Source organism: Mus musculus, chromosome 19, assembly GCF_000001635.26.
Source record: "Mus musculus strain C57BL/6J chromosome 19, GRCm38.p6 C57BL/6J".
NCBI classification, from domain to species: Eukaryota; Metazoa; Chordata; class Mammalia; order Rodentia; family Muridae; genus Mus; species Mus musculus.
Window position 1 is genome coordinate 24,919,200 of NC_000085.6, and position 22,350 is coordinate 24,941,549.

At 37.4% G+C, this 22,350-nt stretch overlaps 1 protein-coding gene across 4 annotated transcripts in view; it reads right to left on the reverse strand.

Moving 5' to 3' along the window:
• Window positions 1–429: 429 nt before the first annotated feature.
• Cbwd1 (COBW domain containing 1) overlaps window positions 430–22,350 on the reverse strand; it is a 42,035-nt gene continuing 20,114 nt past the window's right edge. For 2 of the 4 annotated variants that reach the window (XM_030250890.1, XM_030250891.1), the window contains exons 7-14: window positions 21,550–21,636; window positions 19,197–19,241; window positions 12,465–12,521; window positions 9,128–9,176; window positions 3,557–3,625; window positions 3,398–3,463; window positions 1,822–1,951; window positions 430–1,503 (exon numbers count right to left, since the gene is read on the reverse strand). In XM_030250890.1, the coding sequence (XP_030106750.1) occupies window positions 1,394–1,503; window positions 1,822–1,951; window positions 3,398–3,463; window positions 3,557–3,625; window positions 9,128–9,176; window positions 12,465–12,521; window positions 19,197–19,241; window positions 21,550–21,617 (594 nt within the window). In that variant the 5' untranslated portion in view covers window positions 21,618–21,636 and the 3' untranslated portion in view covers window positions 430–1,393. The remainder of the gene's footprint in view (window positions 1,504–1,821; window positions 1,952–3,397; window positions 3,464–3,556; window positions 3,626–9,127; window positions 9,177–12,464; window positions 12,522–19,196; window positions 19,242–21,549; window positions 21,637–22,350) is intronic. The other 2 variants (NR_033744.1, NM_146097.3) reach the window with 1 other exon arrangement.

Sequence of the window (22,350 nt, forward strand, 5' to 3'; positions counted from 1 at the left end):
TGAGGGGTCTTGATGCCCTTTTCAGGTCTCCACAGGCACCAACACACGTGTTCATAAATTTAAGAAATATTTTTTAAAAGGTCATCTGTGAGGCCAGTAAGATGGCTGAGCTACAAGGTCAAATTGCTTGCCATAAAACTTTGGCAATTAGAATTCAGACTTGTTTTGGGTTTATAATCCCAGCTCCAGATTTCTACAGTGAGATGGGAGGCAGAGACATGAGAACTGGCTAGAAATTCAGAAGCTGACATGTGTGCAAACACTCACACGCGCGCACGCGCACACACACGCGCACACACACACACACACACACATGCACACACACACACACGCACTATGATATGCACACACACAGATAGCTATCCTTAGTTATGGTTAGTAAAGGAGTGTACCTCATTATTTCTCATATTATACAGAAAATTAACACAGTTCAAAATAGGCAGGAAGAATTTAATGCCAGCAATAAGACTAAAAATTTAAAGTTCAACAATTATAATCTTCTAGGTGTAAAACAGAACAAAGAGCCGAAGTACCAGCCGGGCGTGGTGGTGCACGCCTTTGATGCCAGCACTCGGGAGGCAGGGCAAGTGGATTTCTGAGTTCAAGGCCAGCCTGGTCTACAGAGTGAGTTCCAGGACAGCCAGGGCTACACAGAGAAACCCTGTTTTGAAAAAAAAAAAAAAAAAAAAAAGAGCCAAAGTACCATCACACTATTACTGATTGTAAGAGATGGTTTAATTTCTTTGACTCTTTAGGAACATTAAAAACTCATTCTCCTAAAAACACAGTGAGAGAGTTGAAGAGATGGATGGCTCAGTAGTTAAGAGTGCTGGCTGTTCTTCCAGAGGACCTGGGTTTAGTTCACAGCACCCACATGAAGACTTACAACCGTCTGTGACTTCAGCTCCAGGAGATCTGGTGCCTTCTGGACTTCAGACACTGAATGTGCAAAGTACACAGACATACATGCAGGCAAAATACTCACACACATAGCATAAAAATAAAGGTTAAGCTGGTTTTAAATATAATGATAGCAATTTTTTGTTACTATCACTGTATTCATTGTATCTCAGCAATAACCTGAAGTTTTTAAGAGAAAATGAAAATGTTTGCCATCATTTTTACAAATAATGATGGATAAGTTGTCAGCAGTCATACTTAAACTTCAAAGAAAATTCTGGAACTTTTGTGAAATACTTGCCTCAAAAAAAACCTCCAGAGGATATATTTTATGAATATCAGATATTTTTTATAATAATTTACTACAATGTTATGTGTTTTTATAAAATAAATACTATTATACGTATACTCCCAAATCACAACAGCGGTAGTGGATCCAGGATTTAAATACATCTTTGTTTTTCTCGTCAGTTCTTCCGGTAAGAAACAGCTTCTAGTGCGATGGACAAACTCCATCTCTGCCTGGTGCTGTCCTTTGCTCTTCTGCCTCTGCCACAGCAGTGAGGAAGAGTTGTTGAAGAACATCCTTATCTAAATTTCTACCTGAGAATACAACAAAACAGTGATTGTGCTTATTAAAAGAATTGTTCACCTATCAATTCCAAAGTTAAACGCAGGCACTCTACAAAATCAACAGTAACTGCTCGATTCCTTTCACAACTTTCTAGTTAAGCCTTAAACCAAGTTAGTGCTTGAAGTAAGCACTGTTCTAAGTTGTCTTAAAGAGTAAAGTTCTAACAAAATCTTACATTATCCATGATTCAGACAACTAGACAAGCTTCTCAGTTAATCTGGTTAAGTAACACAGTACGTCTCCTTCCAACCCGGCTGTGCACTTTCCTTCAGAAGTTTGTTACCCACCAATGAAGACCAGCTGACACGCTCTCTCCGCATCATCCTTCCAGTTCACTAGGCTTTCTTCCAGGTCGTACAGCTCATGGATGCCTTGCACAATCATTTGCTGTGGTTTGTCTTTGATAGACACCAGTCCCTGTTCAAAGAACAATGATCACTCAGTTCTACCTCAAATTTGCAAGCAGAAATAGTACATCAAATTTGAAAATACTACTTTTCAAAAAACAAACTCATAACAGAGCAATAAAAATATCACTTGATTCAATTATTTGCATATTTTAAATTCCTTAAAACTTTTGTGTATACTGATACCACTCCCCACCCCCTAAAGCAGGTTTTCTCTGTGTAGCAGTGGCTGTCCTGGAACTCACTCTATAGACAAAACTGGACTCAAAACTCAGAAATCTGCCTTCCTTTGCCTCTTAAGTGGTGGGATTAATACCATGCTTGGCTACTTTTTTAAAATAAAGAATTACTTCCTTTTTCTTATTTCTGTTTGTTGTTCATTTGTTTTCTTTTGTTTTGTTTGAGACAGGGTCTTGCTATAAAGCCCTGGCTGCCCTGAAACTTGCTATGCAGGCCAAGCTGGCCTTGACCTTGCTGAGATCTACCATGCCTGGCAATGGTCCCTTTCTAATGATAAAACTAATATATCAGGATTTTTCAATGTTATTTATCACAACAAAAACCTGATACTAATTACTCTGCCTTTAAGAGATTTATACTTCTTTCACAATTTAACTACAAAATTTGAGAATTTAAGATACTTTGTTGGTGAATCTGTTTTGGAAATGTATTATAATAAATGTAGGCAATGATCAAATGAAAATCTTTTATAGTCATGTGAATAAAAGTTCCATGAAGGAAGGGGTGGCCAAGTGCTGGCTCAGTGGGTAAAGCATGCACTTCCTTCACACGCTTGACAAACTGAGACTGACTCCCGGAACCCACAATTGGAGACAACCGACTCCCTAAAGTCGTCCTCTGACCCCCACCTGCACATTGTGTTATGTGTGTTCCCACACTCAGACAGACAAACACAACAGCATGCACACACATCCAAATGTCAAGTGATATGAATGCCTTTCCAAAACCTGAACAAGAATTCCAGTGTTTTGTACCTTTGTGTAAAATATGGCAAATGTTTAGTGTCTGCCAAATGTATCAATACAAGGTTCAGCAGTGGCAGAACTTTCAGTATTATTTCTGTTAAATGATGCTCTCTTGGAAAAACAAACCATTTCCTAAGTGACCACTCTGCCGAGAAGAAGAGTTTTGACGGCGTCAAGCTTATGAGTCAGATCACTGCTGGGAGCACCTAGCAGGGGAGATCCTGGCTAGCGATGCAAGGCACACAGGTCACTCTAGCCGCAACACTAAATAAAGTGGTGGGTGTAAATAAACCATGGTTTTACAGTGGCGTGTAAAGCTCCTTTTCAGCAATGGAAAAGATGAAAGTGAGGGCTGACAAAGGTTATTTGTACTAAACCTGGTGTTTCTGGTAAAACCAAATATGGTGTTTCCATAGCAGCCAAGAAAAGGATACCCTCTCCAAAGTCTGAGGGCAAACGGCACAGCGCACCTTTAGCCGAATGACCTCCATGCAGTGGCCGTCCTTGTTTTTCACGTTCTTTTCCCACAGGAGATTCTGTATCGGGCGACACAATTTCATAAGTTGCTAATGCAACTACCACGCACAAAGCAGCCGATGAATCATTAATCAGTTAAAAATTGCATTCACCTGGATAAATACATTTAGACATTCTTCCTTTGCACTTCCTGGTACTTCAAATGTGACTGTAACAATACTCTGTAAATCAAGAGGAAAATCCAGAATTGTTATAAAATCATCCACCTATTTTTTTTTTAAACTATAACCAGTTTTAAGATGAAAAAAAGAAAGAGGCCATACTTATGGAGTTTTAGCTGACTAATATAATCAACCATTATCTCTCTCTTTGTTTTGGTGATTTTGGAATTATCAATATCTATAAAGTGCATCAACAGTTCAGTATTTAACAAATAACAAAACCTTCCAAGTGAGGGTCCTAAACAAAGAAGGAACGCAGCCTAACTGTGTGCATTCTGCCTGTGCATCTTGGCTCTTCCGCTGCTCTTCACAGCAATCCTAGGGAGTAGGGATAACCATTTCACTTAGAAGTTGGGAAAATGAAGCTTAGAAAAATAAAATACCCAGGTCCAGGAGTGCCACTCAAAACAAAATTTAACTCTGCTCTCTTAGAAAGCAAGCCATAGCCAGGCGTGGTGGCGCACGCCTTTAATCCCAGCACTCAGGAGGCAGAGGCAGGTGGATTTCTGAGTTCGAGGCCAGCCTGGTCTACAGAGTAAGTTCCAGGACAGCCAGGGCTATACAGAGAAACCCTGTCTCCAAAAAAAAAGTAAAAAAAGAAAGAAAGCCATGTTTGTTTGGTCTCTAAATGAGCAACCATGGTGCTGAGTGAAAGGAGTTCTCAGCAAGGCTGGCAGTAGTGGCAATTCTGGCTCAGATCTTTGACAGATTCATGTTTTTCTCTGGATCCTGATAGAGCTGTTTTCTCTACAGAAGCTTAGAGTTTCCTCTAATAGGTTACATGATTAAAATTCAAACTTCCCTTTGCTAACAATATAACCCAAATCTCAAACTCAGCAATGAGAATGCACAAAGGCTAATAATAAGCATGTTGTTAAAAACATCTTGGATAGTAAAATGCTCCAGCCAAGCACAAAATAATTGCAACAGGAAGAAAGAGGGTGCATCTCTGTTTAACTTCTTAGAAATCCTCATTTCCCCAAGCATTTTAGAACACCATGTAAGACAGCAGAAGAAAATATAAAAATGCTAGTAGTTTTATTCATTGATTTAATTTTTGTTTCATTGGTTTTGAAACAAGATCTTGCTATGTATCCCAAGCTGGTTTTGAACTCACAATCCCTGTTTCAACCTTAGCGTGCTGGGGTTTCGGGTATGTATCAGCATTCAGAATTTCTTTAATGCAAACTTAGACACGATAAAAGCATTAAAGATCGATGCAGGGCAACAATATGCTGACACTTAATCCTCTGATGTTGTCAATATGCAAAGCGGAGAGACATCAGGAGTAAAGTCAACTTAAAGAGAGATGTTCTCCCCCTCCTCCATACTTAGTGTAGTGGTTGTGCAGCTCAGTCTTCATGTGGGTTCACCAGCAACTGGGCCCTAAAGCTGTTGCCTGTCTGTAGAATCTGTTCCCCTGGCTGGTCTGCCTTGTCTGGGGAAGTCTGTGCCTAGCCCTGCAGAGACTGGATGTGCCAGGGTGGGGGAATATAAGGGAGAGCATTCTCTTAAAGGAGAAGGGAAGAGGGGAAGGGGAAAGGACTGGGGGGGGGGGGCAGCGACTGGGATGTACAGTGAATAAATAAATTAATGGAAAAAAAACCCAAAAAGACATGTTGGACTTTTAAAATGCAAGGCACAGAAAAACACTCCCCCTTATCTGTGGGACCTACAGTCCAAGAACTGTGGTATTTGTATGCAACTACAGATAATGCCTAGTAACAAGGCAATGCCTTTCGAGTCTTCACTAAGCACTTACATACCGTGGTCCTAACTTTCATGCTTTGAATCATACTGCAAAAATAACTCAAGTTTCTTTTTCCTCCTCAGTGTCACAGATACAAGAGTCATTCTGATCATAGATCTTAGCAGTCTCGATATATGATTTTTTTCCATTTCTTATTCAATCAAGAACTTCCACCTTTTCACACAAAGAAAGCACTGTACAGCTTCTCTTTGACATATCTGTATTGTCACCATTATTAGTCCTGTGCTTTGGGAGGTGATTCAGTAGCATAAGGGTCACCTGAATATAAGCATTATGATATGTGACAGTAGATCTGGCGACAGAGATGTCAACTAAGTGAATGATGGGCGGTGCCGTATTCAGCACAGATGTAGCAGACAATGGGATAGTTCACGAAGCTCTGAACGGTGAGAGGATTCATAATGCTACTCAAAACAGCATGCAGTTTTATACTGATGAATTATTTATTTCTTGAATTTTTCCACTTAATATTTTGGACTGCAGTTGGCTACATAGAATAGAAACCATAGATTATGAAAAGTTCTACCTGCATTTTGTTACAAAAACTAAACCAAAAGCTAGAAATGATTTCAATGCTCATCAACAAATGAATTTTTAAAAAAGTGATGTGTATATAAAATGGATTAGGAAGGAAGGAAGGAAGGAAGGAAGGAAGGAAGGAAGGAAGGAAGGAAGGAAGGAAGAAAGAAAGATAGATCTGCCTTATGGTAAAATGTGAATAAACCCTGAGGATTCTTTGCCAGATGAAATGAGCCAGGAATGGACAAATACTGTACGATTATGCTTGTATTTCCTACTTAAAATAGTTAAACTTAAAAAAAATTCAGAAACTAAAATGACAGCTGCTTGGTACTGTGAGGGCAGCACCAAGGAGCTGGTACTCAGTGAGTCCTGTATGAGACATAAGACACAAAGTTCTGCTGTACACCACCCACACTGAATCTCTTTAAAGGACAGACAGAGATCAGCTTGAGCAGTTTTTGTTTTCTACAATACAAAGTACTCATACAATGTATCAATTTCAAAGGAAAGTAATTTTGTCTTTAAAATCCCTCATAAATGTATTGCATTATAAGTATATTTCATTAACTTGAACAGCTTCTGAGAATCTTTCAGCAAAGAACTCAATACATTCCCTGCTTTACTGTAGTTTAAAGATATTTATAAGCATTTTTTTTTTCTTTTGTAGGTTAGGGACATGACTTTCTATGGTTAGTTTTTGCTTTCTGAGACTGTCTCCAGTAACCCAGGCTGGCTTTGAATTACGGCTCCTGAATCTACCTCTTCAGAAGTGGGAATACAGGCATAAGAGTCAGGCCCTGCAACACCTCGCTATCACTTAGTCTTTTAAAGGATATAATGAACTCCAGCAATAGGCACAACTGATTCCTAAAATTAAGATGATATATAATAAGGTTCAAGGTAAATGATCCCTAAGTTGGAATTGTGGCTTTTCTTCCATAAACTCTTTTCATATGAGGAAAATTCAAAGAAGATGAAAGCTGTCAATTATGGTAAAAACTCAATTCTAAATTGCCTCTACAAACAAAACTAAGCACAGTGGACTTTCTCATCTATATTCCCACCCCAGCTCATCTTTATTGAGATGATACAAGGGATGATGGGAAATTTTAAAAAGGTAAGTAAAGTAACTTTTCTCAGGAATAAAACTTCAATAACTTATATACAGCATACCCAGGTATTACCAACCTCAGACTAGATCTTGAAATTTAATTTTGCTTTGAACCTAAAACTAAGTGCCTTCTGATGGTTAGTAACACAAAAACAGAAAATGAGGCAACAACTTAAAAAACTAAAGCCTAATAAAGAAATTCCCCTAAAATAAAACTAACATTAACTCTAATTTGCTGATTTGGCTTATTTTCCCATTTAACTCTTTAGAGTCTCAGTTTTACACCTCATGGAAACAAGACCTACTATACAATAACTTCTTCATGGTTTCTTTTTCTGGAAAACCAAGCCCAGTAATATCCTCAGACTCAATCCCTCTGCCTCCAGCTGCAGTCCTCCACTGTTCTTTGCCTCTGTGGTATTTTCAGTCCCAAGATGCCATGCTGAGCAGGTGGCATTTTCATTCAAATCTCTTTGTCCTGTAGACGTGTCTAAAGTTTTCTAGGTTCCTCTAGTTCCTCTACATTTCTGTCACTCCTCCCCCTTTCTCACTAATCCATATGCAGACAGCTCAGGGATCACCCGGTTTCTACTGCAGGCATTCACCCCATGGGACATATCTTCATGCTTGGCCTCTAGATCCCAAAGACAAGCCCTGCTTCTCTAACACTAACACACAGTAGTGTGAGCCTTCTTTGCCTTACACATTATAGCTCAGCATCTTCCAGCCCTATCCATCGAATAAGACTTCTGCACTTAAAGCCTGCTTTTCTGGGACATATATTTTCACTTTTCAACATCTGGATTGCCTCTCCTCTCGTACTGTATTGACGCAAAAATCCAGGCCTGACAACCAGCTAACAAAACCCTACTAGTTTCTCTTTAGTGTTCAAGTCAGAATGGCAACTACCCTTTCTTTGACTAGAAGGTATATAAGGACTTCTCAGCATTTTTAGATACACTTATTATATAGATATAATATAATATAATATGAGTGGGAGATATAAAGGTAGGTGCTTGTACACATGGATGTGTGTGTGTGTGTGTGTGTGTGTGCAGGCAGCACTGAATTACACACTAAAACCTGCATGATTTACTTTATATAAAAATATTATCTTTTCTAAAGCTTTCGATGTTCAGGATAGCTATAATGATTAATCTTGTCAGGTATTTTGTTAAAGCAATGAGGAAAGTAACCAGTACAATCCTCTAGCCCAGTGCATTGCACTTTGGCATTTGAGAAACAGAAGCAGGAAAATCACTCTTGTTTGTAAGTTCACGGACCCTACTTTTCCCTGCAATAGGTCATAAAGCATAGAACTGATTTTCTGAGCTCTCCCCGCAACAGATTCTAAGAATCTCATGTGATAGAGCCAAGAAGAAAAGAATACCCTCATCTGTAGGAGGGAAGAAGTCCTAAATGAGTGAGTTCCTGAGGCAATTGTTGCTGTCATGGCACAGCCATGTCAAGGGCCCCACAGCCTCAGGTTTGGAGAAAAGGCAACACCTTCTTTGGGGGACCAAGTGCAAGTGTTGACCCTAAAGTTCTACCAGCTTTGACTTGCTTACCAAAAACATGGCTTAGTAAAAATGTATCTACTTTGTTCCTAGCATCTTAAATATCATCCTGGGGAATCTCTCTCTTTCTCTCTCTCTCTCTCTCTCTCTCTCTCTCTCTCTCTCTCTCTCTCTCTCTCACACACACACACACACACACACACACACACACACACACACACACACACATACAGCCTTACAGTGCTACTAAAGGTAAAATTCAAGGTCAGTTTTTATTTAAATAAGCCAACCCTTATTTTTCTCTAGAACCCACAGGTTTCATTTGTGCAGAAATTCTCATCAGAATAAGTTTGAATACAGGATTTTCTAAAATATTAGGAGAAGGATTAGAATGTTTAACACATGACAAATTCTTATGCTAAACTAGATCACACAACCTCATAGACATGCAAAACTCTTAAAATTGCCAACCTAATCTATAAATAATTTTTTTAGAAAGAGATCTAATTAAAAAAAAATACCAAGTAGAGCCAACATGGTTAAAAGAGATACTTTAAAATTTTATAAAATTTTATTTTTACCTGATCAAGGTGGGGTGCTGTTGACACATGCTGGAGCTTTTTCTGTAAACTAAGAACAACCAATTACATATTCAGAGATCCATATACTTCTGATTTAACATTATCTATTACCTAGAGACACATGGCCAATAAAGGAACAAACATTCCAGAGATGAATCTACCCCCAAAGTTCCAATTTTACTTACTCTTCATATATTTAAATTTATACATGCATGCAATTTATGCATAGAAAAGTTGAGAAATCTCAGATATATGTCAAGAAAAGTGTAAGTTATTAAAAATATTTTTGAATGCACAACCAAAAGTATCATACAATGAAGAGAAAACTAATATTTTAGCATCATTCTATGTTAAATATGCCAGTAGATTTCTTTATAATTCCAAAAAGTTATTGTGATAATTTCAACAAGCTTAGAAACATGCATGGCCTTTCTGTAGTGTTCTAAGTTTCTTATTTCTTTTCCATGCTTCCTAATATGAAATAAGCTGTTGGTAGCTTCAAAAAGTTAGAAATGTAAATTTTCCTTTAAGGGTTTCCCGTCCATAAACATTTCTATTATATAAGGACAAACAGTATCTGAGTATAAATGTCCTATATAGTCAGTTACCAGTTAAGAAAAAAATAGATCAGACTGGTCTATGTAGTAAGTTCCAGGACATCAAGAGCTATCTCAGAAGGGGGGAGTGAAGGAAAAAAAAAAGTCAGAATCCATTGTTCTGTTAAAGAGAAGAGCCATAAGACCAATATGCAGAACAAATTACTACCATAACAACTGTAGCACACACTTAGACACTGATGGCGACAAGGGGAAGGGAGGAGGAGGGCTTAAAGCCTTGCAGATGTCCTGTCTTGAAGCATGGTGAGGGGTAAATTAGTAACAGCAAGTTTAGGCTGCAAGAACTATTGGAAGGAATGACTCACACTGGGGGGTCTTAGGAGGGAGGGTGTCACATTAAATCCTTCCCAGCTGGTTGCCTGATTAACAGCTAAGCAAAAGCAAAGCCATGCAAAGGCCTCATCTACAGCAGAGAGACATTACACACATACTACTGTAAGTATTACTAAAACATTATAACTGCTCTTAGTCAGAAATAGAATGAGATTAGAAAATTATTGGAAAATCATGTTTCAGTCTTGTTAGACAGTGAGTACATACAACTTTCACATGCAAGTAAAAGGCTAAAACAAAACAAAACAAAACAAACCCCAACAACAACCAAGAAATCTTTAGGGTTAGTTCCTATTAAGTCTCAGAATCTTGTGCCCTTAATTTAGCCCCTATTATAAAAAGAAAAGAAACTGTGCTCTAGTAGAGTGGACAAGCATACAGTTATTAAAACCTGAAATTTATTCATCAGAGTCTTCTGTGTGAAAAATAATCAGTGCGACTCCTAATGATTTTCATACCCCATATGCAGCCATCATAAGTTTAAAGAAATTCCTGAGTACTCAAAATATACAGCAGGAAAACGGGCCAGGAAGACTTCACACTGTGGAAAGCAACAATCAGACGCTCTGACTGTACCATACACATAAGGCTGTATTTCAACAAGTACACACTCATATGTGATTCACATAGACAAAGAAAAGCAAACAGAATTTATCCAGGATTTCCTGAACAGCCATTTTAGTCTGTTAATGGGTCACACTAAAGTCCAACACCAGAAGCAGTAAGTGAAAACAGTTCCTAACGGAAGACTTAACTTCTAGAATGGCTAGTTCTAGCCCTTGACTTGGAGGACGACATATTCACCACGCTGGATTTCAACTTAAAAAATGAGGAAATAGCTGCCCTGCGTATTCCATACCTACAGGCACAGTAGTCCCATTTTGAAAAACCACAATAAATGGGTATTAAAATTCTCTTTAAAATAAAGAAGTACAGTATAGCACTATGTCATATCCATATGGGTTATTTCAGATGCCATTTCAAAGAGTGAACAATACTAAGGACAAGAGGCTGGGTACCTACTTGTATCTCACAAGTACAGAACCACCCACTATGCCTATTCATAAATAAAATAGCCTTACTAATTAAAAAACACTCAGAGAAGTATCCATTTTCATGATACTGAGTAGACACAAATTAAACTTAAAAGATACTATAAACATTATTTACAATAGCTAAGATGTGGGAACAACCTAAATGTTTATTCTTTAAATGAACAGATAAAATAAATGTGTGTTCTTTGTGTATATTCATGTTTGTATATATGTAAGTGGACTTTATTTTTTTAAAGGAAGTCCTACAATCTGTCACTGAAGAACAAAATACCATCGTCCATAGAAGCATACATTTGAATATACTGGTTTCAGAGGGGAAAGCTAACGACCTGTAATTCAAGGAGTTTTGTAAGTCAGTGTTGTAAATCATCTTGCCTAAAGTTAATAATTCTGTATTGTAACCTAAAAACTTATTATAAGAGACTTTATGTCATATATTCTTAGTACAAGTAGAAAAATAAATAGCTGATTTGGATGTAGTGGTATATGCCTTTCAGAGGCAGAGGCAGGCAGATCTATGTGAGTTCAAGGCCAACCTAGCAAATTTCAGGCCAGCCAAAGATACATAGCAAAATCCTGTCTCAAAACAACAACAAAAAACACTTATATCCAAGAATAATGTTTTTTCTACATCTTAACATAAAGATACCTCCAAAATGAGACAGAAAGCTAGTACTAAAAGAAATGGAGTTGTAAGAGAAGAAGCCAGTTAGGTTTTTCTATATAGTTTATGACTTTTATTTTATTTTATTTAGAAAGTGTTATAATGGTTGGCACAGAGACACTTATGATTTCCAGGCTTTATTACCATTTACATTAAAATTTCTATAGAAAAATGAATTGTGATTCCCAAACAATCAGTTACCATCGATTGTTTCAAGATCATACTTAGAAATGACCTTGTGAGGGCTGGTGAGATGGCTCAGTGGGTAAGAGCACCCGACTGCTCTTCCGAAGGTCTGGAGTTCAAATCCCAGCAACCACATGGTGGCTCACAACCATCTGTAACAAGATCTGACGCCCTCTTCTGGAGTGTCTGAAGACAGCTACAGTGTACTTACATATAATAAATAAATAAATCTTTTAAAAAAAAATGACCTTGTGAGCCAGGTGTGGTAGTACAAGCTTATAATCTCAGTACTTGGGAAGCTGTGATAGAGGATCATAAGCTTAAAGGTCAGCCTGGGCTGCAAGGTAAAAGCATGCCTTAGAAAATTAAAACAAAACAAACAAACAACAAAGAACTTTCATGCTAAAGAAACATCATCTTAAATAATGGGAGACTGGAATAAAATATACTGCATTTAAAATGAACAATTACTGAAAACATACCTTATTCCAGAGAGAATATCATAGGCATGAAGGTCTAATATATTTGAGAGATGAACTCTAAAAGGAAGGAAATGCATTTAAACAGTTGAAAATTCTGTGAAATACATCCAAATAATCCAGTATAAAATTTCAAGTTAGGCATGGTGGTCCAGGACTCTAAACTCAGCATTTAGGGGGTAGATAAAAACAATGAGAAGTTCAGGGACATCCTTGGCTACATAGTAAGGTCAAGACCAGCCAGGGTTATTGACCCTGTCTCAAAATGAAAAATCTCAAAGGGTCTTTTAACAAAATACGTAAGCATAAAGATTAATCAGCCTTGGGTTTGGTTCTCAGCATCTTTTTGGTGGCTTGCAACTGTCTGGAACTCCAGTTTCAGGAGACCCGATGTCCTCTTCTGACCTCTATGGGCATTTGGGCACACACATGGTACACATAACATACACACAGGCAAAACACTCATATACACAAGATAAAAAAATATATATATATTTTTAAAAGATTAACTAGCACATTACATTTAGGGTCATATATTAAATGGCAGGCAAGACAAAAAAAAAAAAAAAGACACTATAAAAGATTTCTACCTTAAATTCCTAAAAGTAGCTGAATAAGAAAGATCAGGCAAAAAATTTACCTGTTACTGCTTCAAAAAAAAAAAAATTCCTTTCCACTTCTGATTGTCCTTCAATAATAACTCTATAAGCTTTAAAATGCCATATTTTTATATTAAAAGTTATCTAAATAAGCTTTTCATATTACCCCAAATATGAACTAAAAGAAGTAACAAATGGACAATAGTTTACACAAACTCCAAATACCTTTGGAATTTTCTTAATTCTTTTATACCTTCTCTATGATAAAAGGTAATATAAAAATACTAGAACTCTACAACTGAGTGTGGTGGCACAAACCTTAATCCTAGCACTTGGAAGGCAGAGGCTGGTGGATCTCTGTGATATCTAGGCCAGTCTGGTCACATAATGAGTTTCAGGACAGGTCTCGAGCTACATACTGAGACCTTGTCTCAGGGGAAAAAAAAAAACCCTAGAATTCTGAGGCTGGGCATACAGCACCTTGACAAAGCATGTGTAAGGCTCTGGAGTCAATCCCAAATGCCAAAAAATAAATTAATATATAAATAAAACCAAAAGGAGTCAGACAGCCAGCGTGTGAATTAATATTACTCCCTCTAGAACATCACATTTAACTTTACTCGTTCAGAATGAGCGCACAAGTAGAGCGAAGCTTCCTAGTTCACAACACTGTCAGACCAAATGCTTCCTCAAAAATCAGTGAGGACTGAACCTTGTGAGGAATGCAGGAATTCAAGTCACTAATAATCACACAGTACCTCATGGTTTAAGTACATAGAGGTAAATTTAAAAAAACAGATGACTGACTTTCAGTTTTAACCTAAGCCCACAAAAGAGCAGAAAACCTTGAGCTCATAATTAAACTAAAATGAAGGAAATATTTCAAAGAACACAACAAAGCTACAATGAAAAGTACAATTATATTTCAATACCAGACTCAAGCAGCTTGCCAGACATTAAATATCTTGTCAGACATCTGTCACACTCAAGACATTTGATTAAGCATACAAATTTAAGTTTAGCTCACAAGTGTCCAGCTGGGCCCGCCTTGCTTACTTGCAGCAGCCAGCCACACTCTCAGGACAGCACTCTACACAATTATAAACGCTTATCTTGGCATAGATGGACAAATTCCCATCTTATTAAACAACAAATACCACAACATTCTGTGTTAATATACTATATCAACACTTCACATTCTGGACACACTAGAGGTGCTGAGCCAGGAAAACAATAAAGCAAGGAAGCAAATGGTCTGTGAAGAAATTTCTGAGTATCAATTTACACTAAGAGATGGAAATCCTAGTGTTAAGCATACTTCCTTTCCCACCTTAACTGTTAAACAAGAACAAGCTTAAACCATGAATTTGTCATCTTCACTGAAGTCTGTAGGTACCGATTCTGTGAACACCCTTCTAACTACAGCACTGCCTCACTGTGACAGTGTCCTTGAGAATGCTACCATTTAGAGATAACCACACTGTAGCAACTCCACTAAGTACTATTAAAAATCAAAGTACCAACAACAACCATCAAATTCTCAGTGACAAGGCATGAGCTTCCTTCCACATACAAGTTTTTATGAACTTTCCCCCAAACTAGCACTGCTTTGGAAATGAATGTCTCTTCTCATTTAATACATGTCTAGAAAACTTTTTATGGAATTGTTTAATTCAGAAATAAAAATACCAGACATTTTCCCAGGCATTCAAACCATAAGATGGAAAGACCATTACCATTTTAAATTAAATATGAAAATAAATCAAGGGAAAAAAGAGTTCACTCGTCTCCTACTGTCTTATATAGCCTGCAGATGCTACTTTAAGGAAACTGCCTAACCACCTTTTAAAATTCAATGAATTGCTCCACAGGGTTCACCTAGTCTACACACTTGCTGTTATTTCCAAAAGCATTGTGCTAAACTCTAGCACTAAATTTCCAAATGTTGTTCCAAGTGGATCTAAAACTCAAGTGATTATAAAATCAATTCATTGTCCTTCCTAAAGCCATGCTCATCCCACTCTATGCAAGTCTTGCCAACCTTCTTGTACGCCCGGAACTTCAGAGACTAGCCCGCAGTTGAGTTCACCCTTTAATTCTCTCACTGTTTTTAAATCTTTCAGTAACTCCTTGTTGCCTACAGAGAAAATCCTGTATATTGTGGCATTCATGGTCCTCACACACCTTTTCTCTCAGCCAAATGCAGCCATGTGTCCTAGTCATTCTAAAATATTATCTCTGTATTTTTTGTTTTGTTTTGTTTTGTTTTTTTGAGGCAGGGTTTCTCTGTGTAGCCCTGGCTGTCCTGGAACTCACTGTGTAGACCAGGCTGGCCTCGAACTCAGAAATCCGCCTGCCTCTGCCTCCCAAGTGCTGGGATTAAAGGCGAGCTCCACCACGCCCTGCTTATCTCTGAAATATTAAGTGAAGATTTTCTTCACTTGCACACTTATCCTGGGAAAGCACCTGCACTCCAGGCCATCTGGGAAATTTTTCCCTTCACTGTTCAAGACTAATCAACGATCATTTTTTTAGTTAAGTTTTCCAGACTTCATCAGGAAAGATCAAATGGTCATGCCTCTGCTTTTTATTCTTACAGAATGCTGAGCAATTTTTCTTTCTATTGTGATATATTAATACTATCTAAGGTGTTGCTTTTTGCTTGTTCACTTCTCAGTTTTCCCCCAAATGATTGATCACTCCAGTGTCTTAAAAGTACTTATGTCTTATCTGTTGCTTAATTCCTGATCCCACCCTGAAATGCCTAGAACTAGTGGAAAACTGCAATGGTTGTTAAATTATTATTGACCAACTGTATTTTTATTTTCCTCTGTTCAATTTTCTTGAATCTTTAAAAACCTTTGTTTGTTTGTTTGTTTGTTTTTTGAGACAGAGTTTCTCTGTATAGTCCTGGCTGTCCTGGAACTCACTCTGTAGACCAGGCTGGCCTCTGCCTCCCAAGTGCTGGGATTAAAGGCGTGCACCACCAAGCCCGGCCTGAATCTTTAAAATCTTAAGAAGTCCTTAAATAAGAATGCATGCCTTCTTGACGGATGCCCTGGGGAAGGGGAAACCCATGCCCCACCAGAGTTTTACCTATGCTCTGGTCTGTCAGGCATGGGAGAGCTGCCATACACTTTCCACTCAGTCCTGGGTGGACATTCAAGCCTCTGACCCACTCTTCAGGGGGTGGCCAAGGGGCAGCCCTACCTGGGAACCCTGGAGCTACTTTGCTAAAGCCACCAGGGTTATAGGAGAGAAGGATGAGGGAAGAGAGGTTCCCAACACCTGCAAGAGTGAGTGCAGCAGATCTTGACTGGAGCACAGAAAGGCCTTCTAATGGGTGGCTCATTAGGAGAAAGCCTGTCCCATCCTCCAAGCGCAGTGGGCCTTGATGAGCAGAGACATTCTATGGTTTTAGAGCTTTATTATAGAAATGCAGGGGGAAAGAGAGAGGGGGAGAGAGAGAGAGAGAGAGAAGGCCAGAGAGAAAGAGTAAGAGGGAGAAAGGAGAGGAGAGAAGACAAAGGAAAGAGGAGAAGTGAGAGGAGGGAGAACAAAGGAGTGAGAGAGACAAGTCAGAGGGCAAGGTGGGGCTGAACAGCCCTTTTTATGGTCTTTACTGTTGCTAGGTAACTGGGGAGGAGTTTAGCCTGAAGGTCAGAAGCTTGGGCCATTGCCTACATGACTTCTAGCCATGCTTCTCTTGTGGGGGCTGTGGGGGGCGCGGTAACTTAGGCAGGAGCCAGAGTTGCAGGAGCATGAGGGAACGCCTACCGTGTCATGTAGGTGAATTATGACTTCGGGTTCAGACCTCAGCCCAACTGGAGACAAGCCTGCAATTCCCCACACCTTCTAACTTTCCCTCCTACTTCCAATGTCTACAAAGTTCCATAGAAATTGTATTTGCTTGCCAATCCAATTAAACCTTGCCAGTAAGATAACACCTCACATGATTCTTACTATTTTACAAAGTTTGCTTATATTTGCTTATAGCACGTTCACTTTGCCAACTTTAAAATACTAATGGGATTAAAATGTTAAAAATAATGATTCCAATTATTCTGCTAAGAAATAAATCTTGTTTCTAAACTGAGAGGCCCAAGTTGTTGTTTGTATGTCTCTAGGAATTTGGGAAATTACATAAGATTCATGATCCAATAATAAGACTACTACAGATATCTGATCTTCATGGAAAAGGTCTCTAATTCAACTCCCAAGTTCCCAGCAAGGACATGAGTTCAGAGACTCAGATTCACTGCCAACAGCAGATACTTAAGAAAGAGAAGATAAGGACTGGTGAGATGGCTCAGCAGATAAGAGCACCCGACTGCTCTTCTGAAGGTCCTGAGTTCAAGTCCCAGCAACCACATGGAAGTCCCAGCAATCACATGGTGGCTCACAACCATCCATAAGGAGATCTGACTCCCTGTTCTGGTGTGTCTGAAGACAGCTGCAGTGTACTTACATATAATAAATAAATAAATCTTAAAAAGAAAACAATGTTTAAAAAAAAAGAAAGAAAGAGAAGATAAAGATTTTTTTCATTTGCACCCTTAATCCTTAAGCAACAAGTATGATTAGTATTTCTGTAAGAGAGCAAATGTTGGAAATGGTCAAATAAACAAAATCAATATATAAGCTAATCAAGAGGAACCTTTAGTTATAACATGGATAATTTCAAAGTGGAAACAAAGAAAATACAAACTAAATACATGCTGTCACAACAGAACCACAGTTACTGATAGATATGATTCTCAAAAGCTGATTTAAGTCTATGGAGTTGTCTGTCATTTATAAAAGAAAGAAAATCAAGGAGAAAACAGTAGACTGTGATAGGAATGAAGGCTGAGCAATGGCTTGGAGTATGTGTTAGACTTATCAGGTTTCTACAATGGAACTGGAAAATCTGGGAGTACATCTACTTATATAGTGCCTGTAGCAGGCTCACACTAAAGGCATCTGTGGCTCCTGCAAACACATACCAAATTCATTCCCAGCTGCATCCACACTCAGAGCAGCTGCTGCTGTCACCGCTTCACACTTCTGGCAGTCTGTCAGCACCTCTAATCTTTGCCATTGCAGACAGCCCACTCAGCTAAGACCTCTCTGCATTTGACAATGGAAAACTCTTTCAGCTAGAGGCTGGGTGGTACTAAGCTGCCAGCTGTGAGTCTGAGTCTATTGGCTACTAAGCCATTCTTGTCCCCAACATGAACTTAACAAAATATCCCTACACTGAAGTTTTCTGAAATCATCACCATTCAACAATAACAACAACAAAACCAGTTCAATCTACAAAAGAACAGTTCACAGAGGGTTTGTTGTTGTTTTTTCAAGAGAGTACAAATATTTTAGAAGATTATGCACATCTTTATGAACAGAACTACAGGTAAGAGAAAGCTATAAAAGCTGTAAAATATATAAAGGGATGCATTAATAATTTAAACATAATAATTTCATGTATTCTTATTACAGTTTTTTTTTTGCAAAAATAAGATTTTAAAGTATTAAAAACCTATTTAAAGGCCTTACATTAACATGCTTTTCCAGATTTATGTATCATAGTTGTATAGTTGCTAACAAAGGAACTAAGTATGGCAAACTAATTTGTAAAGAGCATTCAGACAATATTTAGGTATTACTTTAATGTGTCTATATCCTTGTTATAGCACAGTTAAGTTACTTATTTTCTGAGACAGGGTTTCTGGCTACCCTGAAACTCGCTCTGTAGACTAGGCTGGGCTTTAACTCAGAGATCCACCTGCCTCTGCCTCCCAGGTGCTGGGATTAAAGGTGTGCATCACCAACGCCTGTACTTTCTAATTTCTAATGTCTATTCTTAACTAAAGGCTAATTTATTTGTTGTTGGTATTAGTAATAGATTTTTTTCCTTTTCTTCCTCCCTCCCCACAATGGCATGTAGGCCAGGCTGTCCTTGAACTTTCTAAATAAACAAGGATGAACTTGAACTTCTGCCTCTGCCTCTGCCTCTATATCCAAGTGCTGAGATTACAGGCATGTGCATTCTATAGTTTATGCAGTACTACAGTCAAATTCAGGGCCTTGTGCATAGTAGGCAACAATCTCACAACTGACATACACCTCCATTTCTAATAGCAACTTTAAAAAGTACCTTGATCTCTGAGTTTCTAAAACTTTTCCCAGTCCATTTATTGATCTGAAATAAAAAGCAAAAGAAAGAGATTTAAAAAGTGGTGATTTTTTTAAAAGCATACAAAAATTATTCCTAAAACAAAAAGTAAACATCTTTTCTTTCTCTCCCCCACCCCACCTTTTGCTTTGTTCTGGTTTTTTGTTTGTTTGTTTTTGTTTTGCTTTTTTTTTGTTAATGGCTTAGAATTCTTTCTCTTCAAACCACAAATCTGGCACAATCTATGTGCATTCAAGAAAACTTGTTACTACAAAAAAAAAAAAAAAAGAAGAAAGGAAGGAAGGAAGGAAGGAAGGAAGGAAGGAAGGAAGGAAGGAAGGAGATCCTTCACTTTAGGAAGAGGCTAAGGCTATGGCTCAGTGGTACAGGCTTAATTAGCATGCACAAAACCACTGTTTCACCCCAGCATTGCCAAAAAAAAGGGGGGGTTCCATAAGAAGCAGGGATTCTTAATGTTCTTGTATAGTCAAAACTTTTACAAGACAGCCAAATTCTATACATATTCATTGTAGAAATGGAGAACACAAAACACCAAAAAAAAAAAAAGTTTCCCTTTGTATGCCACAAAAAAATTACTTTAATTCCTTTAAACATCTTTAACACCTATATGTTTTTGTCTTATTAATTCTCTTTTCTTTACAGACACATGTCCAAAATATATGCTGATGGTTCAATATGTTCTAATGGGTTCTTTCTGTATAAAATAATTCTGAGGTAAGTCTCATTTTTGGACGACTAACTAACTGCTAACTAACTACTAACTACTACTAACAAGAGTACTAATTTTCAATTCAGAGAAACAAATCTCCATTGTAAGAGCTCAGGAAGCACCCACTGTCAGGGAGTGCAAAGCTCACCAACAATTTCACAAGTCTCATGAGTACTTAAAGTAAACGTGTAAGATAGGTTTTATTCTTGTTTTGCAGATGATATTCAAGAAGCCTAAATAAACCTCCTCAGAACAGGAAGAAACAGATCAAGAATTACAACCAAAGCAGACTTCAACTCCCATATTCCTAAACATTATGCAGTATTATCTGCCTTCCATATGAGAAAGTACTTTTTGTAGCAAAATCTAAGGATACTATTATTAAAACAAGAAAAAATATAGAGGGAAAGTATGAATTTCTTTCTCTTGCAATCATAATCATTAGAAATGACTTAATAGTTATGCATTTTTGATTCAGTTTTATACCATGTACTATATAAATTAGTGGTACTACAGTCAACATGTGAGGCCAATAGAAATGACATTAAATGTGGTAATACTAATTCATTATAAAAAGCTCTACTGTGACTAAAAGTGACCAATAAGAAAAGCTACTGAAATATACGGCATTGCCTAGTTTAAGTATTACAAAATAACTCAAAACACAATCTTTGGATTTTACTCTCATTTGAAAAGTTCACCTTTGGCTTCAAAAGGAATGAGAATCTCCAAAACAGCCAGCAAGATGACTGTTTGATATTTATTAATAACATAGTATCATTCATATTAGTCTATTTTGATTACCCTTATACATAGGCAATGAAGACATAAAGCAAAGACAAAGGACAGTTGATAACTAAGGAAACCATTAAAATCAAGAAGGGTTTACAGGGAACTGGCACAATATGAGCAAGATTTCATTAAGGAATGGGAAGAAAAGGGAGAATAGGATCTGCAGATGAAAATACATAATATTATATGTTATAAAGGAGGGATAGACTCAGAAACTGGTAAGTGAGAAAATAGTAGTTGGGAGCTGGTAAGACACATAGATGAAGAAGTAAATTAACTGTCTTAGAGAGGTAAGGAGGCTTGCCCTTAGGAAAGAGTCAAAGGACAGACAGGAAATGGAAACTCATAAGGAGAGTCAGTGGACCCAGAATATCAGCCAAAAAAATCTGAATTATGTTTTGCAAGAGCTGGTGAATTATTTTATACATTTCTATTTATTTATCAGTCAATTAGCCAAGAACTATATATATGATTCCTTTATGATCCTTGAAGCAAGTCAACCTTAGACCTTATCTTATATTCCTATAGAGCAATACCCATGGTTTAAAATATTTTACATGTTAAAATTTATATTTGAAGGCATTTAACATACTTATAATTTTCACTGTTCACTAAAACTGAAAATAGATTTATTTTTAATTGGCATGTAAGAGCTATATATAATAATGGGGGTCATGTGACATTTCAGTACGTACAAACTATTGCACTTCAGTAAACAGACCTAGCTTCTCCAAATTTATCATCTCTTAATGGTAAAAACATCAAATATTCTTTCTTCTGGCTTTCAAACTACAATAGTCAAGTGCACTGTACCTGATAGTTGTTCTTAAGTTGTTTAGCTCCTCTTCTGAAACCAAGTCTGTTTTATTGATGAGAATCATGTCTGCCAATGCAACTTGCCTAAAAGAGCAAAGGACAAGTGTCAGAAAAAAAATGTTAAGAACTCACAAAACCATAGAAACATATTTAAGCCAACATTTCAATTAATAACTAGCTTGGGTTCAGTTTACTCCCAACCTACTCACTCTACAGAAGAATTCCATACATTACTTTGTAAGCTCATCCAAAAAGAATTATTTATTGATCCTATAAAGATAAGCCTCCAGAGTTTTAGATCAGAGAATAATTTTCAGTTCACAAGTGTGTGTGTCTGTGTCTCTGTGTGTCTGTCTGTCTGTCTGTGTGTATATATATGTTAAAGAAATGCATAAAATTTAGTATCTACTATGATGGGAATAAGGACAGTCTAGTTGATAAAAAAGTTATAAAATTTATCATAATTTTCAAAGAAATATAAAATTCACTTAACATTAAGTAGTTTGCTTTAAAAAACTACTTTCAGGAAATTCAGGAAATTCTAACCACTGGACTACTATTTTCTAATCTGTTCTTTTACAGGATTAGAAATAAAATTAAAAAACATGAGCAAAATTGAAAAAACAAAAAACTACAGAATTTATATCACAACCCTACTTCTGTGTAAGTAATCTTATGTGGCTAAAAACAGAATGCACACATCTCCAAATCTTTAAATTTACTCTTTATGAACTTTACATTTTCTGATATTTTCTATTTGCTTTATGTATATTTTCTACAATAACTATTTTGGTGAAA